General features: G+C 43.0%; 1 protein-coding gene across 1 annotated transcript in view; it reads left to right on the forward strand.

Annotated features, from left to right (window-relative positions):
* LOC126175093 (proton-coupled amino acid transporter-like protein CG1139) overlaps window positions 1-21,133 on the forward strand; it is a 153,966-nt gene that overhangs the window by 26,620 nt on the left and 106,213 nt on the right. Inside the window, exon 2 of the mRNA XM_049921634.1 lies at window positions 791-930. Coding sequence (XP_049777591.1) covers window positions 797-930 — 134 coding nt within the window. The 5' untranslated portion in view covers window positions 791-796. The remainder of the gene's footprint in view (window positions 1-790; window positions 931-21,133) is intronic.

Below are 21,133 nucleotides of genomic sequence, written 5' to 3' on the forward strand. Positions count from 1 at the left end.
GTTTTATGCAACCGTCAATGTCTTCGAAACCTACCCACAAGATATTCATATTCTCTCTCGCTACACACAAACTATTAGTCCTACAGAAAAATGAACAGGATCTTTTTGTACGATGTTTTATATAGTTAAGTTCTGTGCTGCAATACGTTTTCGCTGGATTTCATGGTTTTGTAGTTATTCAACAAAACATCTTTGAAGCTTAATTTTGTACGTTTTTCTTGAATAATGGAGAACTAATATCTCTAGCGAAAACGATCCCCACCACAAAATTTAACAACATCAGATTTCCTACAAAAAGGTCCAGCTAATGTTTTGTATAGGACTAATAGCGTGTGCATAATGAGCGACAGTATATGAAAATCTTGTGCGTGTGGGCGCTGCAGTCATGGACTGTGCGGCTGGTCCTGGCGGAGGTTCGAGTCCTCCCTCGGGCATGGGTGTGTGTGTTTGTCCTTAGGATAGTTTAGGTTAAGTAGTGTGTAAGCTTAGGGACTGATGACCTTAGTAGTTACGTCCCATAACGTTTCACACACATCTGAACATTTTCACATTTCTTGTGCGTGTTACGTGACGGCATTGCGGGTTGCATAAAACACATAGGTAGGGACAGCCGAATAACTCTGTGTACTGAAAAAATCAGGATATGTCTGATTATTAAAATTATAACTATGCTCAATTTACATTCCAGGGTACAAATATTCACAAAACCATATTTTAAACGCCAGAGACGGACGCATAGTCTGTACGGAAAACATTTTTACGTTACCTGAGTCCTGGTGTCCTGTTCCAGAGCGCCATGTTGGGAGAGAGGAATCCAGCGCTGGAGTATGCCATAGCGCGGAAGCAGGGCCCGTTCCCCTTGCTGGAGCTGCCCAGGACAACTTCTCTCCAGTCCGGTTGGTCCGCCGACTCCGTCAGCACTGCCTCCACGTGAGTCTCGACTTGTGTCTAGCCCAGACTAAAATCACCATAACCCTGAATTCTTTCAGTGTTGTACACTTGATCATGTAGGGTTGTTCTATGTGAAGCACCTCACTGAGCTCTGACGAATAAGCTGCTTGAAAAGAAAGGAAGAGTTACGTGGTATTCTTGTAAGAGAGGCCTCGAGGGATACATCCAATCATCTAATCGCAGAAAATTTGCCATCTCCATGCACAATGGCTCTTTCGCTCACGGTGTGTGAATGTCGTGCCTTGAATGTATATTTCTGGGTGTAGGTGACTCTAATGGTTGTATATGCAGGGTGTTCACAATATCTATACAGGTGTCGAGGGCTGTAGATGTAACAGATGAAGTTCTGTTAAGGAACCCATTTCCGAAAGTATTTTGTTTGCATTTAAATAAGTTTGCAGACCAGATCAGTTTCAGCTCTCCCACTTCCCAGTATCTTCATACACTGAGGAGACGGCGCCGCCATTTGTACCCTGTCATAAGGTGGTTCTGTTTACAGTCACTGCTTCAGCCTCCTGCTCACTTGTCAGTTCACCACTGAGCAGTAAGGACTACCGAGACTGTACAGTCCTAAAGTATCGATTGCACACCAACCAGCGCAGTGGCATAAAACGGCATCAGGAAGGCGGTGAACCACACGCCGATGGGAGAAGGTGGCAGCGCCACACCTCCAGTTCAACGGCCCCCATCAACACTGACATAACCAGCCACCCATCGCTGGTAGGCCCATTTCGGTCGCAGACTTTTAGAGCGTCAGTACTGAGTAATAGGAGGATGACACTTAGCCTGCGTTCTGCGAGTAGTAATAGTGTGTAAAAATAATTGCATGAAGGAGCCACAGGAAGGACATCCAGTCACATCATAACAAGGAATTGAGTTATATCTCTCTCCTTTCTAGGTTGAAAAACAGTTATGCACAGATCATTTTGGATTCCTGCCACCGGCCATCGCAACTTTTCTCCTTCCTTGTTTGTGTCATTGCTGACTACCACAATAGCTGACACAACTTAGACAGTACAGGATGGCTGAACACACGTTAGAAGGGCACACAGAGTGGCTAATGATTTGCGGTGAGTCTGGCCATAACGACAGAACTTCACCACGCATATATCGATAGCGTTTTCATTTCCGTATCAGTCCGTCACATACCATTTTCGCCAGACTGGGACGAATGTCGTAAACTGGTCCATTCGCAACTACGCTTGCGTACCAAACTTAAGAAGGAAAGTAACTTTCGCATAATGTGTCTCTGCTAAGCAATACAGCTCGATGATATTTGGACCACACCTAGAAACAACTGCTACAGTATAGCTCAGAAGGAAAATGAAACAAACATACAGTGCGACCAAACGAAAGACAATAATTACACATAAGTCACCGTGATTTATCATGGTCTCCTGGGTATTGCAAAAGGCATGACATGGATCTTAGTAGGCTGTGTGATCACCACAGAAGGCAATGCATGCTCTGCAACGTGCTCCCACGCCGGCCACAAGGCTGGTATCATAGTTCTTGTGGCAGGACCCTTCTTCCCTCCACCAAGGCCGTTCGCAGCTGCTGAATGGTTGTTGGTGAATGCGGGCATGCTGCGATACATCTCCTCAACTCATACCCCATGAGGTCAGTGGGATTTAAGTTGGGGGAACGTTCAAGCCAGACCATTTGCCAGATATCCTCTCACTCGAAGAGCTCCTCTACCCTCTTTGTCCAGCGCTGAATGCATCCCTGAAAAGACGCACTGGCGAAGGTTCCAGAATGATATTGACTGGAGAGTGTACTTTGCTCAACGATCTGGTGATCAGTATGCTCATGCAACATCGTGCCTACGCATACCATAGCACCTGCACCACCAAAACGATCATATTCACCAATGTTCTTAGTTGCGTTACTTGTTCCCACCTCTCGCCATATACGGTCCGTTCAGAATCATTACCCAGACTGAGTTTACTCTCATCAGACAAGAGCCCGTGACTGCAGTATTCGCTGATCCAACCCCTATGCTCTTGGCATCATCTCAAAACGTGTTGCTGACATCTGGGTCTAAACGGAGGAAAGAGACCACCCCCATGCTGTCACCATGCCACTGTGGAGCGTGAGACTGCGTGCCTTACAGTCCTTTTAAATGTGGCTGCAAATTCCACCCACTGTCTGATGTGCAGCCCTTCTTGCCTGTTGTACAATATAGCGGTCATATGCTGTTGTAGTTGACTGTTGTTGACCACCACCTCTCCTCTGGGCAGCATTGCCTGTGGTTCAGAACACTCCCCTTGCACGTTAAACACTACTGCGAGCAATACAAAACTTCTGGGCTGCACTCGTCAGACTTCATCGTTCTTCCAGTTTCCTTATGTTTCTTTCCCGTGTAAAGTCATCCATATGTTGTCTCTGGACCTAACGGTAGTGAACAACACCGCCACTGTGCACTGTAACAGCTCACTGATTGACATACACAGTTTTCTCATTCGTTCAACAGTCTCCTGTTGCGGGGTCAGCCCCACTGGGCGCCATAGTCACGCTAACTGCAATCCATGTGGCTACCATCTTTCTGTAGGAAACATCTGGCAACACCTTCCCACACATTCATTCATTTCCTTCTAGTAGTTAATACATTATGTGATCAGAAGTATCCGGACACCTGGCTGAAAATAACTGACAAGTTCGTGGCGCGCTCCATCGGTAATGCTGGAATTCAGTATGGTGTTGGCCCACCCTTAGCATTGACGACAGCTTCCACTCTCGCAAGCATACGTTCAATCAGGGTGCTGGAACGTTTCTTGGGGAATGGCAGCCCATTCGTCACGGATTGCTGCACTGTGGAGAGGTACCGATGTCGGTTGGTGAGGCCTGGCATGAAGTCGGCGTTCCAAAACATCCCAGAGCAGTTCTATAGGACTCTGTGCAGAACAGTCCATTACAGGGATGTTATTATCGTGCAATCATTCCGCCACAGGCCGTGTATTATGAACAGGTGCTAGATCGTGTTGAAAGATGCAATCGCCATCCCCGAATTGCTCTTCAACAGTGAGAAGATAGCAGGTGCTTAAAACATCAGTGTAGGCCTGTGCTGTGATAGTGCCACGAAAAACAACGAGGGGTGCAAGCCCCCTCCATGAAAAACGCGACCACACCATAACACCACCGCCTCCGAATTTTACTGTTGGCACTACACACACTTGCAGATGACGTTCACCGGACATTCGCCAAACCCACACCCTGCCATCGGATCACCACATTGTGTACCGTGATTCGTCACTCCACACATCGTTTACCCACTATTCAATCGTCCAATGTTTACGCTCCTTACACCAAGAGAGGCGTCATTTGGCACTTACCGGCGTGATGTGTGGCTTATGAGCAGCCATTCGACCATGAAATCCAAGTTTTCTCACCTCCCGCCTAACTGTCCGTACTTGCAGTGGCTCCTGATGTAGTTTGGAATTCCTGTGTGATGTCTGCCTTTTACACATTACGATCCTCTTCAGCGGTCTCTGTCACAACAGACGAGATCGGCCTGTGCGTTTTTGTGCTGTACGTGTCCCTTCACGTTTCCACTTCACTATCACATGGAGAACAGTGGACCTAGGGATGTTTAGGAGTGTAGAAATCTCGTGTACAGACGTACGACACAAGTGACACCCAATCATCTGACCACGTTCGAAGTGCGTGACTTCTGCGGAGTGCCCCATTCTGCTCTCTCATGATGTTTAATGATTACTGAGGTTGCTGATGTGGAGTACCTAGCAGTAGGTGGCAGCACAATGCACATAACAAGAAAAACTTATGGTTTTTGTGGTGTCCGGATACTTTTGATTGCATAGTGTACGTTATGTTGCTTTGCCTATTTCGGCCATACGTTTTGCAGTGTAGTGTAGAAACGCTTTGAAGACGCGCCGCATATCGACTTTACATAGGACGTCCTTTGTCACAATGAAGAGAACCAGACGATGTGTGCTCGAGACATGACGCATGCTATGGCCTCGGTCCGTGATACCATTTGGTGTTTGCTGCTGAGAAGCAACTCCGCCATTAGCACCAAGTGAATGTGCGTGCGTTGGCTTCGGCAGATTTCCGCTATGTGTAAATTACTGTACACGGTTTCTACATCGCTGTGTTGACATGTCCAAATTACAGTGCTGCGTGTTTTTTACGAATGAGGCTCATTTCACAAGAAAGACTGTTTTGCATTTGTAAAACAGACTCACTTGAGATGACAAAAATTCTTATTCCATACATTCACATCGATTTCCGGAAAGCTTCCAAGTCAATGTATGAACTGATACCGTCGATATTATTGGGCCGTACGTTCTTCCATGCCTCCTAATGGGTCCCACATATTTGACATTCTTGCAAGAGGGACTGGTGGAGTTAAGGGGAGTTAGAACGGATAGACGGCTGTGGATTGCTGTGTTATCAAGGTCATGTTCAGGAGAGGGTGGGCACCAGGTTGAGGAAGTTGAAACAAAGCCTGAGAGACAAGAAACTTTCTAATGGTAAAACCATAAGAGATAGGCTGACAGACAAAGTGATTGATGAACTACTGCAGTATTATGGGATGGCCGTTAGAAATAATACTGAGGATTTGTTGAAAATGAAGCAGGCAGTATTGGCTGCCTTCTTCCGCAGACTTTCAACTGATGAAAAACCAGTACACCACCTTAGCCCTTCCGGACCTGATTCATGAAGCAATTACTGCATTGCCCAGTATGCAAATAGTTCATACAGCCATAAACATTCCATCCCAGGAGCAGTCATGGATATCATAAAACCTATTTACAGAGAACTGGCAAATCCTGAATTACTGAAGAAGTCAGACTAAAATCCCAATGAGTCGTTCAATAAATGTTTTTGTTGGAATGTAGGCACTAACGTGGGGGTCAGTGATGCTGTTATTGATTTTAATGATGGCGAAATTGGTAGGGTGAAAGTGCTACAGCAAATGGGAATTAATCATGGAGCAAACTGCATCAGAAAACTTGAATGGATGGACAAGGTTCGCATTGATAAAGCAGATGCAACACAGTTGGCCACTAAGGAGTTCATAAAGAACAAAATAAGAAAAAACTAGGGAAAAGATTAAGAGGATGATATACAGTATGGTGCAGGTTGCTTCTGAGTGACTAAAAACAAAAAAAAAAATTAAGCATATATTATGTGAGTTACAGGCTTTTGAAACTTTAGAAGCCGTTCCTGAAAATTTACATTTTCTGTTGCATTTTTCCCTAAATCGCACAAACCACTTCGAGTAGAGTATTCAAATTTTCAGGGAGTAATAACATACATATCCTGAGTCTATTAAACTAAAAGAAGAACGTAATGTTACGTATAATTAAAATTATTCAGGATAACGTACAAAAAAGTACACAAAATTTTAACTATGTAATTAAAAAATTTTGTTTCCGAAAGCAGTGGCTGAAATGCAATTATTGTAGTTTAGTAGACTCAGAACATACAGTTTAATGTCCTGTAAACGTTTCATGTCAATGGCTACAGTGTTTCCTGAAATACAGGGAAACCAAGTCACTAAATTTAACATTGTCAGGATAGGGTGTTCCCTTTAATGGAAGATCTACCACTATCACTCCATGAGAACATGTGATTCTAACATCATAATGCACCCACATCTTGCACATGTCATCCTTGAACATTTGAATTATACACAATGAAAGGGGGGTAGGTCAAGGTACACCTGCTGCTTGGCTAACAGGGTCGCCATATTTAATTCCTCTCAATCTTTTATGTGGGGCTATATGAAGAGTGCTGTGTAAGTGATTCTGTACCGCCGTCTCCTTGCACGAGTTCTGACGGCAGCAACAGTTGTTCAGGACACACCAGGCTTTCTGGACTGTGCGTATATATGCATGCTGAAATGTGATAACAAGACATGGGGATAAGGGAGTGGTGGCTACTGGGTCCATAGAAGCAAAACACAGTTAACCTGTATTTCAACGAACATTAAGCCTGTAAACGCCAGTAATAAATACACTTAACAAATAAAACCATCAACATGTACTCATATATCTTAAATGAATGACGAAGAAACAATCTATTTCACACCTCAGTATTGTGGTTTAATCATGTTTTAAATAGTCTAGTATTTTAAACGAAGCCTGTGATCAGAATTTATTTAAAAGGGCCAATTAAGAAAATTATTTAAAGAAATTTTTAGCAAACACAATTTTTAGGAAATATAAAAATGTAGAGAGGTCTTAAGAAACCTTTTAAAAACACAAGAAAAATTACCAACCATTATGAAATCATAAATCAAACGGATCATCACCAATTCAATTAATATTTCATAAGCAAAGAACCTTTTTACAAAGTGAATCTATTTAAATAAATTTAGAAACTACATTCATAATACCAGGTATGCACCCTCCCACTAATGGGCATGCAAAGCCAGCCGCGCCACAGAACAGGGCGCGTAACAATAGCAAAATACGGGGTTTCAGAAACAAATGATTCAAATGACTCTGAGCACTATAGGACATAACTTCTGAGGTCATCAGTCCCCTATAACTTAGAACTACTTAAACCTAACTAACCTAAGGACATCACACACATCCATGCCCGAGGCAGGATTCGAACCTGCGACCGTAACGGTCGCGCAGCTCCAGACTGTAGCGCCTAGAACCGCTCGGCCACTCCGGCCGGCAAACAGAGACAGATCAATCAGTTTTAAGCTTGTGACACTCTGAGAAAGTAAGTGACACAACTAAATACTCATTGCCTTAAAATAAACGTGATCCATACTCATGAATTGCTGGGTCAGAGGTGCTGCACATTTAAATGTGCTAATGGCAAACACTTCCCCTTTTAGTAAAACGTGACCAGTACTTGAAGCTAAAACAGTCACTCAATACACCAGTGATAGATGGTGTACAGTTAAATTTACCAACGAGAAACATTTGGCCTTTTAATAAAACAAAACCATTTACTAAACGAAGACACATTTATTCAGTGCATGGGTGAGCGGTACAGAACAATTAAATTTACTAAGGATATGAAGCACTAATCACTGGACATCATTACAGCACCACTTTTAAAAGGCGGAATAACTGCTCAGCAGTGGTGCCTACTAACTCTTACCGAACAAAATTTTAGCCCAGGATTGAACGATGTAAGTACCCTTTAGTACGGATCACTATCACACCTGATCAGTAACCCGATATTACCATGTCAAACTAACCCCAAACACAACATGCCGTAAGGAGGCTCGCCATTTTCAAAGTGACGTCAGTATGGATGTAGCCAGCCATTCGATAAGCAACTGGAAGCAGACAGGCTGTCTCTGTAACACCGGCTTACTCACACAGCAAGAGGAACCACAATATGCGACCACAATATGCGACAATATGCGACCACCTACGGTTGATTCTCTGTCACACTGCCAGTATGTAGAACAGCGACCAGCTCTTCCACACGACCCTCTCTAACGTCCACAGTGTCTCCCGTGACCAACCGTCCACTCATGACCTCCGCCGTGTGAGCACTCTCTCATGTGGTACGTGCTGGCACTTCTCAAGACAGCCTCCCATTCCGGAACATGGAACTCAACGCCCCGTGAAAGACATACTCTGCCCGTGAATACCGATATGGATTCCCCTCACCCCCACCCCCGCCCCTCTTAGTAACCGAAACCCGGAAAGCAACCCGAGTTGCTTGCTTCATAATAACCTCGATTCTGCTTTCAACGTTGCTACATTTCATTTGACTCAATTGTCCCCTGATCTTTCTTGTAGCATTCAAATTTTGGAGCAAGAGGCTGACAGTCAACAACCTCATTACAACTACACATAGTCCGCGAAACAGGAGCAACGGCTGGCCGTGGTGGCCGAGCGGTTCTAGGCGCTACAGTCTGGAACCGCGCGACCGCTACGGTCGCAGGTTCGAATCCTGCCTCCGGAACGGATGCGTGTGATGTCCTTAGGTTAGTTACGTTTAAGTATTTCTAAGTTCTAGGGGACTGATGACCTCAAAAGTTAAATCCCATAGTACTCAGAGACATTTGAACCATTTTTGTAGCAACATGTTGCCTGTCATTACCTGCGCCCACTTACTTTCCTCCCAAAAGATCTTAAGATATACATGATCAACAACCGCCAATGTAACGGCCCACATCCCTCAAATCTTACATTCGTCTCTCTTTCTGGTGTGCAAGATGATGTTCTTCCTCACAATTTACCACTTCCTCTTAACGTCGACTGCATCAGTGAGTTGCAGAAGTACATCATTTAACAGCTTTATTTTGGATTGAGGAGATCTGAGCGGGAAGGCAAGCATGAATTTTGCGGGCATGGTGATACGTCCTTCATGGCTGACAGTACTGAAAGCAGACGAAAGCTCATCGATTTATTCCAACATTTTTGAGATCATGAAGGCCAACTGAAGGTTTCCTTTAATGTTTCCAGCAAAGATGGGCTGCAGATAGTATAGCGTAGTGGTTATGTGAGACATACCATGACTGAAACAGAATCTTTTATATTCTCTTGAGGTTAAAGCGGGAACATTATCGCTCACCAAAATCTTTGGGGGTTCGAAACTAGCAAATGTCTCCTCGAGATGCTGAACGCTGCTAGCCATGGTGACCTCCTTTTTAGATGTCAACCAAATGAATCTAAATAATGCGTAAACAACCACAAAAGTAAAACGATTACCACTCTTATTTCGTAGCAGGGGACCTAAATAATCAATAAATGGCTTGTTCCTTGGTTGATACTCCCTTCTCGGTTGCAATAATCTCTGTTTGGTTCTGCTATTGAAATTAGCCACCTTCCATTGCTCACACTGTGCCATGAGCCTCTCGATATCATAGTCCAATCCTTTCCATGTTACTTGTTCCTCAGTCTTAAACCTCGTCTTCTGGAAGACAAGATTCCTCACACTTCGAATGGTGGAAAGGTGGAAATACTTAGACAGAAGTCACCAACTCTCTGGTAGACAGAATTTAACTTTGCCACCGTGACGTGAGTGAAAACACTAGATTCCCGTTTTCCAGAGAGTAACCCCCTAGTTCATCGACTTGCTCCGGCTTCCGCCCAATGCCGTCTTGATATCTTCCTGTTGCCTCTACTTGAGCTCTGTAAACGGTGATGGTATCTTGGATAGGACCACTGAGACCATCAGAGGATCGGCTCTCTCATCTTGACTGGGTCCTACCAAAGGCTCCTCAGACATTCCCTCAATGCATCGGACACGTGGTTCTGCTTTTCCCTAATATGAGGCACTCTCTTCTACCATTGAAATGCGACAGCGGAACTTGGAGATCCGTGAGTGGAAGCCCACAGAAGCAAAGAACTAGTCAACAGTCTTTATTTCATACAACACCCAGCGCATAAACTCCAGTAATAAGTACACCTTACGATTACTACCATCAACATTATTGATATGAATGTATCGCATGTGTCAGAGATAAACCTAGCACAACGAACAACATGGTTGGCACCTGTAGAGCATACAGGTCAGATCTCACACCCAAAGCTCCAGATGTCAGACACACAGATCGGTACCAAACATTGTACGTCGATGGAGTATCAACCAAAACTCCGATTCACTTCTTACTATGTGCTGTCGTCCAACAGAAAGGGCGTAAACGTTAATTAAAAGTAACACTAAAATTACGGAGCAAAGGAAAAACATAACTGTGAATAACTAACACGTGTAGCATTCGTGGAGAAGTTGGTAGAGCGTTTTATCGTCGTACCAAGGGTCCTGGGTTCACAGTCCAATGACGACAACATTTTAAGATATTAGGAGTGAGAATGTTTTATGGGACTATTAATAGTTCTGCGTGTGTGACGCAAATGTTCCTTTATTCTCTGTTACGATTGTTTATGTTAATTCTGTGAAACTACAAATGCGCTAGCTACTACATCACGAGTTGCGTATGTTCTGTCGCACATGTCAGACAGAACACCACACCTATCTATATAGATGTACTCTATTGGTTTGCTGCTTTCAACTAACGAAAGGAACGGTGACTGCAAAAATAACACTGCTCCAAACAGTGAAATGTCCTTTTACGTGTCAGGAAAATGTTCTCCCATATAAGAATTTCAAGCGTAAACATTTGAAACAAATTGTCGTCCGTAGTGTTTGAACGGAGGACGCTTGGCACGGCGATCTCACGCTCTATCAACTCGCCACATGAAATCTACAAATATAGCATTCACAGATACGTCTTTCCTGTGCTCCGTAGGTCTGGTGTTACTTTTAGATATCATTTACGCATGCTCTATTGGATGACAGCACGTAGCACGAACTAATTTAGCGTTCTGGTTGATGTTCTATCTATACGCAACGTTTAGTACCTATCTGAGTGTCTGACCTCTGAAGGTATCTATGTCAGCGTCCTCGCTGCATGCAGACCTTGAGAGTGATTTGAAAGTGATACGATCTTCAAACTTACTTTACGTCCAAATGGTACATTTCCAGACGTGGACTCCTTATCAATATTTTATGTACTAAGTCGTCTCTACGGCCACTTTAAGCATGTAATGCAAATAGTGAAACAACCTGTATACTGTGGGGTAATGTTTGTGTTGTTTGGATGAAGAGAAGGGAGAGGATTAAACCCGGTGCTGGTAGTGTCCTCTCAAATGGCCTTCCTTGTCGAGACACTGTGGAGAGATTTGGCAGTTAATCTGTGACGCGTGTGCAAAGTCTGGTGATGAAGAACTTTACGCCACGACATCTCCTCCCACTGCTGGTGAAAATTCCTTCCATCGCCGTGGTGTGAACTGGCTGTCTCCGACTCAAGGGCCAGTTGCACAGCGTTCGCAACGTTAGTTGTGCTGGTGCGTGGCTAGCAGCAGTAATTTGGTGGAACAGTATGTTCCGTAACTGACGTTGGCAGCAATGTAATGTGTTCTTCCTCAGCGCTAGGGATAGTTCGGTATTGTGCACTCATGAATCATCGAAGGCGATTCTGACACCTTCTTTCTTGGTGAACTACCACCCTCTGAAATACAGATAGTATGTAAAATTCTTAAACAGTGAGTAGTTGTCTACCACGGGTAGTTAATGCAGAGGATTTTCAAAGTGCATGACGTTTAAATCTTTTTAATAGTTATTTCTGCAGAGACTTTCAGATTTTTTCTCAAAACACACATACACTCTACATGGGCATAAATTAATTTGCACTTATCAACCACAAACAACTGAGCGTCCAGGATAGCTGAAACAAAACAATTTCATGATTGTCATATATCTGTGGTGGGGTAATGTTACCAAATAGCACACAGCATGCCATTCGGTCGTGCTATCAACAGTGGTGAGTGCACACAGGAAAGACAAAAGAATCACACAATGAGGGACTTGCATCGTCGTATACGGGGTAATCAAAAAATGTCTGAAAAACTTCTAAGGGTGTTACAGAGTAGGTTGTGCTAAGAAATAATTCTTGAGAAAAAAATTCGACACTTTGGGCAGTTACCGTAATAATTAGCATCGAAGTTAGCCAATGAGGCCGTTGCGCTCTCAAATCCAAGCATCCCGCCACACACAGTGTCGCCAGACGTGTAATTCGTTGGTTTCCTAAATCCGAACAAGAGAACGGTACAAAAACTGGACAGAGGCAGCAGTAAGGATCGAACCCGCTGAGCAGTCTCGAGCGCTACCATGTACGCTATGAGAACAACTGACAGTAGTATCGAATCTGGAGAGCTGCTTAACTTTGACCGCGTATTTGTCTGATTGGCCAACGCCAGTCTAATTAACTCTGAAATGGCGCAACATCTCGAATTTTTTCTTAAAAATGTGTTTTGAAAACATTGTACCCTGCAACACCCTTACAAACTTGTCAGACTATTTCTGACCACCGTGTAAAAATATGCAGTATGGAGGGATGACAAGCTCATACCGAGAAAATCATTCATGTACACTTGGCCTTACCTCAGTAATACACACATCAAAAAAAGTTTAGCATCACCTCGGTTCCGAGAGTTCCGGAACCTGTACAGAAAATTGACATAGAAATCAACATAAACATCATTTCTGCCCTTTTTATTGCTCGTGGAAACCACGCTCTGCATGTTGTACCAACATACGGGGAGACCTCTTGCATTGATGCATGCCTGTATTTGTCGTGGCAACTATTCACAAGCTCATCAAGGCACTGTTGGTCCAGATTGTCCCAATGCTCAACGGCGGTTCGGCCTAGATCCCTTAGAGTGGTTGGTGGGTCACGTCGTCCATAAACAGCCCTTTTCCATTTATCCCAGACACATTCGATACGGTTCCTGTCTGAAGAACGTGCTGGCCACTCTAGACGAGTGACGCCGCTATCCTGAAGGAAGTTATTCACAAGATGTGCACGATAGGGGCGCATATTATCGTCCATCAAGACGAATGCCTCGCCAATATGCATGCCTGTATTTGTCGTGGCAACTATTCACAAGCTCATCAAGGCACTGTTGGTCCAGATTGTCCCAATGCTCAACGGCGGTTCGGCCTAGATGCACTATCGGTCGGAGGATGGTATTCACTTATCGTACTGCCGCTACGGTCCCTTCCATGACCACCAGCGGCGTACGTCGGTCCCACATAATGCCACTCCAAAACAGCAGGGAACCTCCACCTTGCTGCGCGGGCCGCTGGTAGCCGAGCGGTTCTAGGCGCTACAGTCTGGAACCGCGCGACCGCTACGGTCGAATGTTAGAATCCTGCCTCGGGCATGGATGTGTGTGATGTCCTTAGGTTAGTTAGGTTTAAGTGGTTCTAAGTTCTAGGGGACTGATGACCTGAGATGTTAAGTCCCATAGTGCTCAGAGCCATTTGAACCACCTTGCTGCACTCGGTGGACAGTGTGTCTAAGGCGTTCAGCCCGACCGTGTGGCCTCCAAACACGTCTCCGACGTTTGTCTGGTCGAAGGCATATGCGACACTCATCGGTGAAGAGAACGTGATGCCAATCCTGAGCGGTCCATTTGGCATGTTGTTAGACTCATCTGTACCGCCCTGCATGATGTCGTGGTTGCGAAGATGGACGTCGCCATGGACTTCGAGAGTTAAGGTTCGCATCGTGCAGTCTATTTCGCACAGTTTGAGTCTTAACACGATGTACTGTGGCAGCACGAAAAGCATTATGCAACATGGTGGCGTTGTTGTCAGGGTTCCTCCGAGCCATAATCCATAGGTAGCGGTCATCCACTGCAGTAGTAGCCCTTGGGCGCACTGAGGGAGGCGTGTCATCGACAGTTCCTCCGTGTCCGAACAACATCGCTTTGGTTCACTCCGAGAGGCTTGGACAATTCCCTTGTTGAGAGCCCTTCCTGGCACAAAGTAACAATGCGGACGCAATCGAACCGCGGTGTTGACCGTCTGGGCATGGTGGAACTACAGACAACACGAGCCGTGTACCTTATTCCCGGTGGAATGACTGGAAATGATCGGCTGTCGGACCCCCCTCTGTGTAATAGGCGCTGCTCGTGTAAGGTTGTTCACATCTTTGGGCGGGTTTAGTGACATCTATGAACAGTCAAAGAGAATGTGTCTGTGATACAATTTCCACAGTCAGTGTCTATCTTCAGGAGTTCTGGGAACCGAGTTGATGCAAAGTGTTTTTTGGTGTGTGTAGTTTGGTAAACTGAGACGCAAGTGTGTTCTTGAACAATTAATGCTCGAACAATGTTTATCTACCGAAATGTGGAAACAATACAGTACAACTACAGTATTTTAATGGCATTCCATTGTACGTGAATATGTTGTTGTTGTTGTGGTCTTCAGTCCTGAGACTGGTTTGATGCAGCTCTCCATGCTACTCTATCCTGTGCAAGCTTCTTCAACTCCCAGTACCTACTGCAACCTACATCCTTCTGAATCTGCTTAGTGTATTCATCTCTTGGTCTCCCCCTACGATTTTTACCCTCCACGCTGCCCTCCAATACTAAATTGGTGATCCCTTGATGCCTCAGAACATGTCCTACCAAACGATCCCTTCTTCTGGTCAAGTTGTGCCACAAACTCCTCTTCTCCCCAATCCTATTCAGTACCTCCTCATTAGTTATGTGATCTACCCATCTAATCTTCAGCATTCTTCTGTAGCACCACATTTCGAAACCTTCTATTCTCTTCCTGTCCAAACTATTTATCGTCCATGTTTCACTTCCATACATGGCTACACTCCATACAAATACTTTCAGAAATGACTTCCTGACACTTAAATCTATACTCGATGTGAACAAATTTCTCTTCTTCAGAAACGCTTTCCTTGCCATTGCCAGTCTACATTTTATATCCTCTCTACTTCGACCATCATCAGTTATTTTGCTCCCCAAATAGCAAAACTCCTTTACTACTTTAAGTGTCTCATTTCCTAATCTAATACCCTCAACATCACCCGACTTAATTCGACTACATTCCATTATCCTCGTTTTGCTTTTGTTGATGTTCATCTTATATCCTCCTTTCAAGACACCATCCATTCCGTTCAACTGCTCTTCCAAGTCCTTTGCTGTCTCTGACAGAATTACAATGTCATCGGCGAACCTCAAAGTTTTTATTTCTTCTCCATGGATTTTAATACCTACTCCGAATTTTTCTTTTGTTTCCTTTACTGCTTGCTCAATATACAGATTGAATAACATCGGGGAGAGGCTACAACCCTGTCTTACTCCCTTCCCAACCACTGCTTCCCTTTCATGTCCCTCGACTCTTATAACTGCCATCTGGTTTCTGTACAAATTGTAAATAGCCTTTCGCTCCCTGTATTTCACCCCTGCCTCCTTTAGAATTTTTTAAAGAGAGTATTCCAGTCAACATTGTCAAAAGCTTTCTCTAAGTCTACAAATGCTAGAAACGTAGGTTTGCCTTTCCTTAATCTTTCTTCTAAGATAAGTCGTAAGGTAAGTATTGCCTCACGTGTTCCAGTATTTCTACGGAATCCAAACTGATCTTCCCCGAGGTCGGCTTCTACTAGTTTTTCCATTCGTCTGTAAAGAATTCGTGTTAGTATTTTGCAGCTGTGGCTTATTAAACTGATTGTTCGGTAATTCTCACATCTGTCAACACCTGCTTTCTTTGGGATTGGAATTATTATATTCTTCTTGAAGTCTGAGGGTATTTCGCCTGTTTCATACATCTTGCTCACCAGATGGTAGAGTTTTGTCAGGACTGGCTCTCCCAAGGCCGTCAGTAGTGCCAATGGAATGTTGTCTACTCCGGGGGCCTTGTTTCGACTCAGGTCTTTCAGTGCTCTGTCAAACTCTTCACGCAGTATCGTATCTCCCATTTCATCTTCATCTACATCCTCTTCCATTTCCATAATATTGTCCTCAAGTACATCGCCCTTGTATAGACCCTCTATATACTCCTTCCACCTTTCTGCTTCCCCTTCTTTGCTTAGAACTGGGTTTCCATCTGAGCTCTTGATGTTCATACAAGTGGTTCTCTTATCTCCAAAGGTCTCTTTAATTTTCCTGTAGGCAGTATCTATCTTACCCCTAGTGAGATAAGCGTCTACATCCTTACATTTGTCCTCTAGCCATCCCTGCTTAGCCATTTTGCACTTCCTGTCGATCTCATTTTTGAGACGTTTGTATTCCTTTTTGCCTGCTTCATTTACTGCATTTTTATATTTTCTCCTTTCATCAATTAAATTCAATATTTCTTCTGTTACCCAAGGATTTCTACTAGCCCTCGTCTTTTTACCTACTTGATCCTCTGCTGCCTTCACTACTTCATCCCGCAAAGCTACCCATTCTTCTTCTACTGTATTTCTTTCCCCCATTCCTGTCAATTGTTCCTTTATGCTCTCCCTGAAACTCTGTACAACCTCTGGTTCTTTCAGTTTATCCAGGTCCCATCTCCTTAAATTCCCACCTTTTTGCAGTTTCTTCAGTTTTAATCTACAGGTCATAACCAATAGATTGTGGTCAGAGTCCACATCTGTCCCTGAAAATGTCTTACAATTTAAAACCTGGTTCCTAAATCTCTGTCTTACCATTATATAATCGATCTGATACCTTTTAGTATCTCCAGGGTTCTTCCATGTATACAACCTTCTATCATGATTCTTAAACCAAGTGTTAGCTATGATTAAGTTGTGCTCTGTGCAAAATTCTACCAGGCGGCTTCCTCTTTCATTTCTTAGTCCCAATCCATATTCACCTACTACGTTTCCTTCTCTCCCTTTTCCTACACTCGAATTCCAGTCACCCATGACTATCAAATTTTCGTCTCCCTTCACTATCTGAATAATTTCTTTTATTTCATCATACATATCTCTAATTTCTTCGTCATCTGCAGAGCTAGTTGGCATATAAACTTGTACTACTGTAGTAGGTGTGGGCTTCGTATCTATCTTGGCCACAATAATGCGTTCACTATGCTGTTTGTAGTAGCTTACCCGCGTTCCTATTTTCCTATTCATTATTAAACCTACTCCTGCATTACCACTATTTGACTTTGTGTTTATAACCCTGTAGTCACCTGACCAGAAGTCTTGTTCCTCCTGCCACCGAACTTCACTAATTCCCACTATATCTAACTTTAACCTATCCATTTCCCTTTTCAAATTTTCTAACCTACCTGCCCGATTAAGGGATCTGACATTCCACGCTCCGATCCGTAGAACGCCAGTTTTCTTTCTCCTGATAACGACATCCTCTTAAGTAGTCCCCGCCCGGAGATCCGAATTGGGGAATATTTTACCTCCGGAATATTTTACCCAAGAGGACGCCATCATCATTTAATCATACAGTAAAGCTGCATGCCCTCGGGAAAAATTACGGCCGTAGTTTCCCCTTGCTTTCAGCCGTTCGTAGTACCAACACAGCAAGGCCGTTTTGGTTATTGTTACAAGGCCAGATCAGTCAATCATCCAGACTGTTGCCCTTGCAACTACTGAAAAGGCTGCTGCCCCTCTTCAGGAACCACACGTTTGTCTGGCCTCTCAACAGATACCCCTCCGTTGTGGTTGTACCTACGGTACGGTTATCTGTATCGCTGAGGCACGCAAGCCTCCCCACCAACAGCAAGGTCCATGGTTCATGGGGGGGGGGGGGGTACGTGAATATAGTACAGTGAATAGGTTTGCGCTTGTTAGCACTTTGCTGCAGCTCATGGCCACCCCAAAACAATGTATAACTTTTATTTTAGTGTACTCTGAGAAGAGTCCGTGAAATTTGAAACGTTCCCTTGGAAAAATTTATGAACTACTGTGCTGATAAACCTCTTACGTTATTTGATTTTCAAACAGCTGAGATAAACTGAACGCACTCAGACATTTCTCTCTATACTTATTCTGGTCATCACTAAACTGACACACAATATTTTTATCGCAACGCAATCTGACTTTCAATAATCCCTACAAAAGAATGGCCCTGACTAACAATAACCTATACCTTTCATGAATCACTTACCTCACAAAAATCTTCGTTACTCGAACTACTGCAATACAGTGAGCGCCAATACTGCCAGCTAAATAAAAGATTCTAACTACTGAAGGCACTAACTACTGATAGGCATCCTTTGCAAATGAAAGATTTTGATAGAGAACAAACAATGTATTTACCTTAATATCGTTCAAAAGTCATAATATATATACATCAGTTCAAGATATCAAATTTTACAAATTTACTGTCTCTGATGGACACATGTCCAGATCATCTGCTTCAAAACTCCACCATCTCTCTCCCCACATTCACCACTCCTGGCGGCTCACCTCCAACTGCGCAACGCTACGCGCTGTTAACAGCCAACTGCCCAACACTATAATAGCAAATTCCAACAATACAAACCAGCCACAGACTTCACACAGCACAGCCAGTGATTTTCATACAGACCGCTATGTGGCGTTACCAACATAAAAACCTAAACAGCCTACATACATAGCCCCCATGCTCCCCACAAAAAATTTTACAAATTGTTTTGGGCAGTGGCCAATACAGATTTGAAAACATTTTTTCATAATTACAATAACAAAGAAATTAAATGCGCACACTTATGTGTGTCGGTCAAACGCTAAAATTTTATCACAGTCCATAAAGACAGTCCTGATCATTCACCACAGTGAAATTGCAGTGTTGTTTTTTTTTTCTCCATGTCTGAGCAGTAAAAGAAAATGCACACGGAAGTAGTGGATTTCCAAGCAGTGTTGAAGAAGTAGTGTTGTCCTTCTAAAGGATAAACAGTGCTGACTCTTGACATGCAGACAGGTAATGGGCCACAACAGACCAAACCCACCGCAGATTCAGTCGAAGTTTTGAAGAATATTGGTAGGAAGGTCATCACAGAGCAGACCCACTGTAGTCCTAGTAGAGATTATGGTATTGGTGGGCCACCAGAGGTGCAGACCCACCGCTGTCCTTGTAGAAATAATGGTATTGGTGGGTCATCAAAGGTGCAGACCCATTGTAGTCCTTGTAGAGACGGCCAACAACCATCTGTTGCGACTGCACAGGTGCCCAGCCACCATCGAAGAGTCTTGCGGACAATATAGCAAGTCCATAAACCACCACTTGGGCACTCACAAAGTTTTTGGAATTGTCCTTAGAACCAGCAATGCTGTTAACCAGTCTCTTGCTGAATTATTAACACATGGGCAAACAATAACAGTCCCAACTTCTCACATATTATGCATATACTATGACCAACAGAAACGTGTGCAGTGAAATGTATGGTTACAAGTTACTTAATTTGATGAACTGGTCTCCTTTACAATTTCATAACATGAGAATACAATTACAAAGATACAGAAAACATCATTAAAACATAATAATACAGATAACATTTCTAGTAATACAGGCCTTACAAAAGAATAGAAATAGACATATACATCAGTGTTACAGGAATTATGACATAAGTAAATATACAAAATAATGAGAATAGTCTTCGAAACATTAATTTCACACATGAGTATTGAAACAGAACAGAATTAATAAAGTCTAAACATCAATACAAAGAAAATAACATATTATTAGAAAAATTCTACAACATAACTCTTATCAGCTAAACACATAAAGACAGGAAAAACACAAATACACAAGGGTACACAAACACATAATGGAATAACACAAAAGGAAAGGACAGGGTTCGTTTTCAGTGTAACATTTGGTACTGCAGTCCAAACCAAAATTTCATTCCATAGATCTTTCCTCTTATTTCAACATTTGATCCTGCAAAAAAAAAAAATCCTATCTAGCCCTGTTGTCTCTAAACCCTACTGTTTTGTATGTATGCTCTTTTAAAATAAATATTTCTCATTGTACAATACTCATTTTTGCCCAAATCTTTTTCATATAACTTCTCAATGCATTTTTTCCCTATTCTTCACAGTTAGTTTCTTATATAGTATCCCCCCTCTTAAGCTAACTTAAATCTACTGAGCTCAGATATATATACTAAGGGATGAGGCAATGCAGCAACACACAGCAAATTAACACAGACAGCAAGGACAAAAAAATGCAAATTGGCAAAGCAAGCAGCAGTATATTTAAATTAGCAAAGCAAATGCAACATTACAAGTAACATGAGCCAATGTGCAGCAACAAGAAAAATAAATCAGTAGTAAAACTGGCTTAACAGAGTAATACAAAGTGAAACTGAGTAGCACTATGCCTGGCAAACAGCAGCAGCAAATGCTATGACTTATACCTAAATATGACAAAGCTCAAGCAGAAAAAATAGTACACTAAAGACAACAATGCATATAAGGGAAATGTCTATTCACATCTTACTGTCTATGTAACTAAAGTGGTGCACCACAAAAACTTTTTCTACAAAAAATTACCAAGTACTTGAAAAGAAAATTATGTATGCAGTTACTGTTATTAGTCCCTTCTTATTGTTCTTTCCTTTCCAAGTGCTCCTTTTTCGAAGAATGTGGACCATAAAATTATTATTTAATAGATCTGTTGATAGAAAGTGTTCACATTACCAAATGCATTTAATTTTATTTTATATAACCAATGCTGCAACACAGCTGGAAACCAGATATCAAATGAAATAAGCAACTATGTAAAGCAAAGCTTAAAAAACCTCATTCAATAGCCATGTGGCATTTCTTAAGGCAGTAGAAATTCTCTCAAGTCTCGTAGAAAGACACTTGTCAAAATCAGGTGTGCAGATGTAAGAATATTTCCCATCAATTCATAACCATTTCAGCAAGTAGCACAAAGTACGTGCTCCACAGTATAATCATATGTTTCCAAGTAATAGTGTATCATATTTGCGATACTTTCTACAA

The sequence above is a fragment of the Schistocerca cancellata genome, chromosome 3, assembly GCF_023864275.1.
Source record: "Schistocerca cancellata isolate TAMUIC-IGC-003103 chromosome 3, iqSchCanc2.1, whole genome shotgun sequence".
Classification (NCBI taxonomy): Eukaryota; Metazoa; Arthropoda; class Insecta; order Orthoptera; family Acrididae; genus Schistocerca; species Schistocerca cancellata.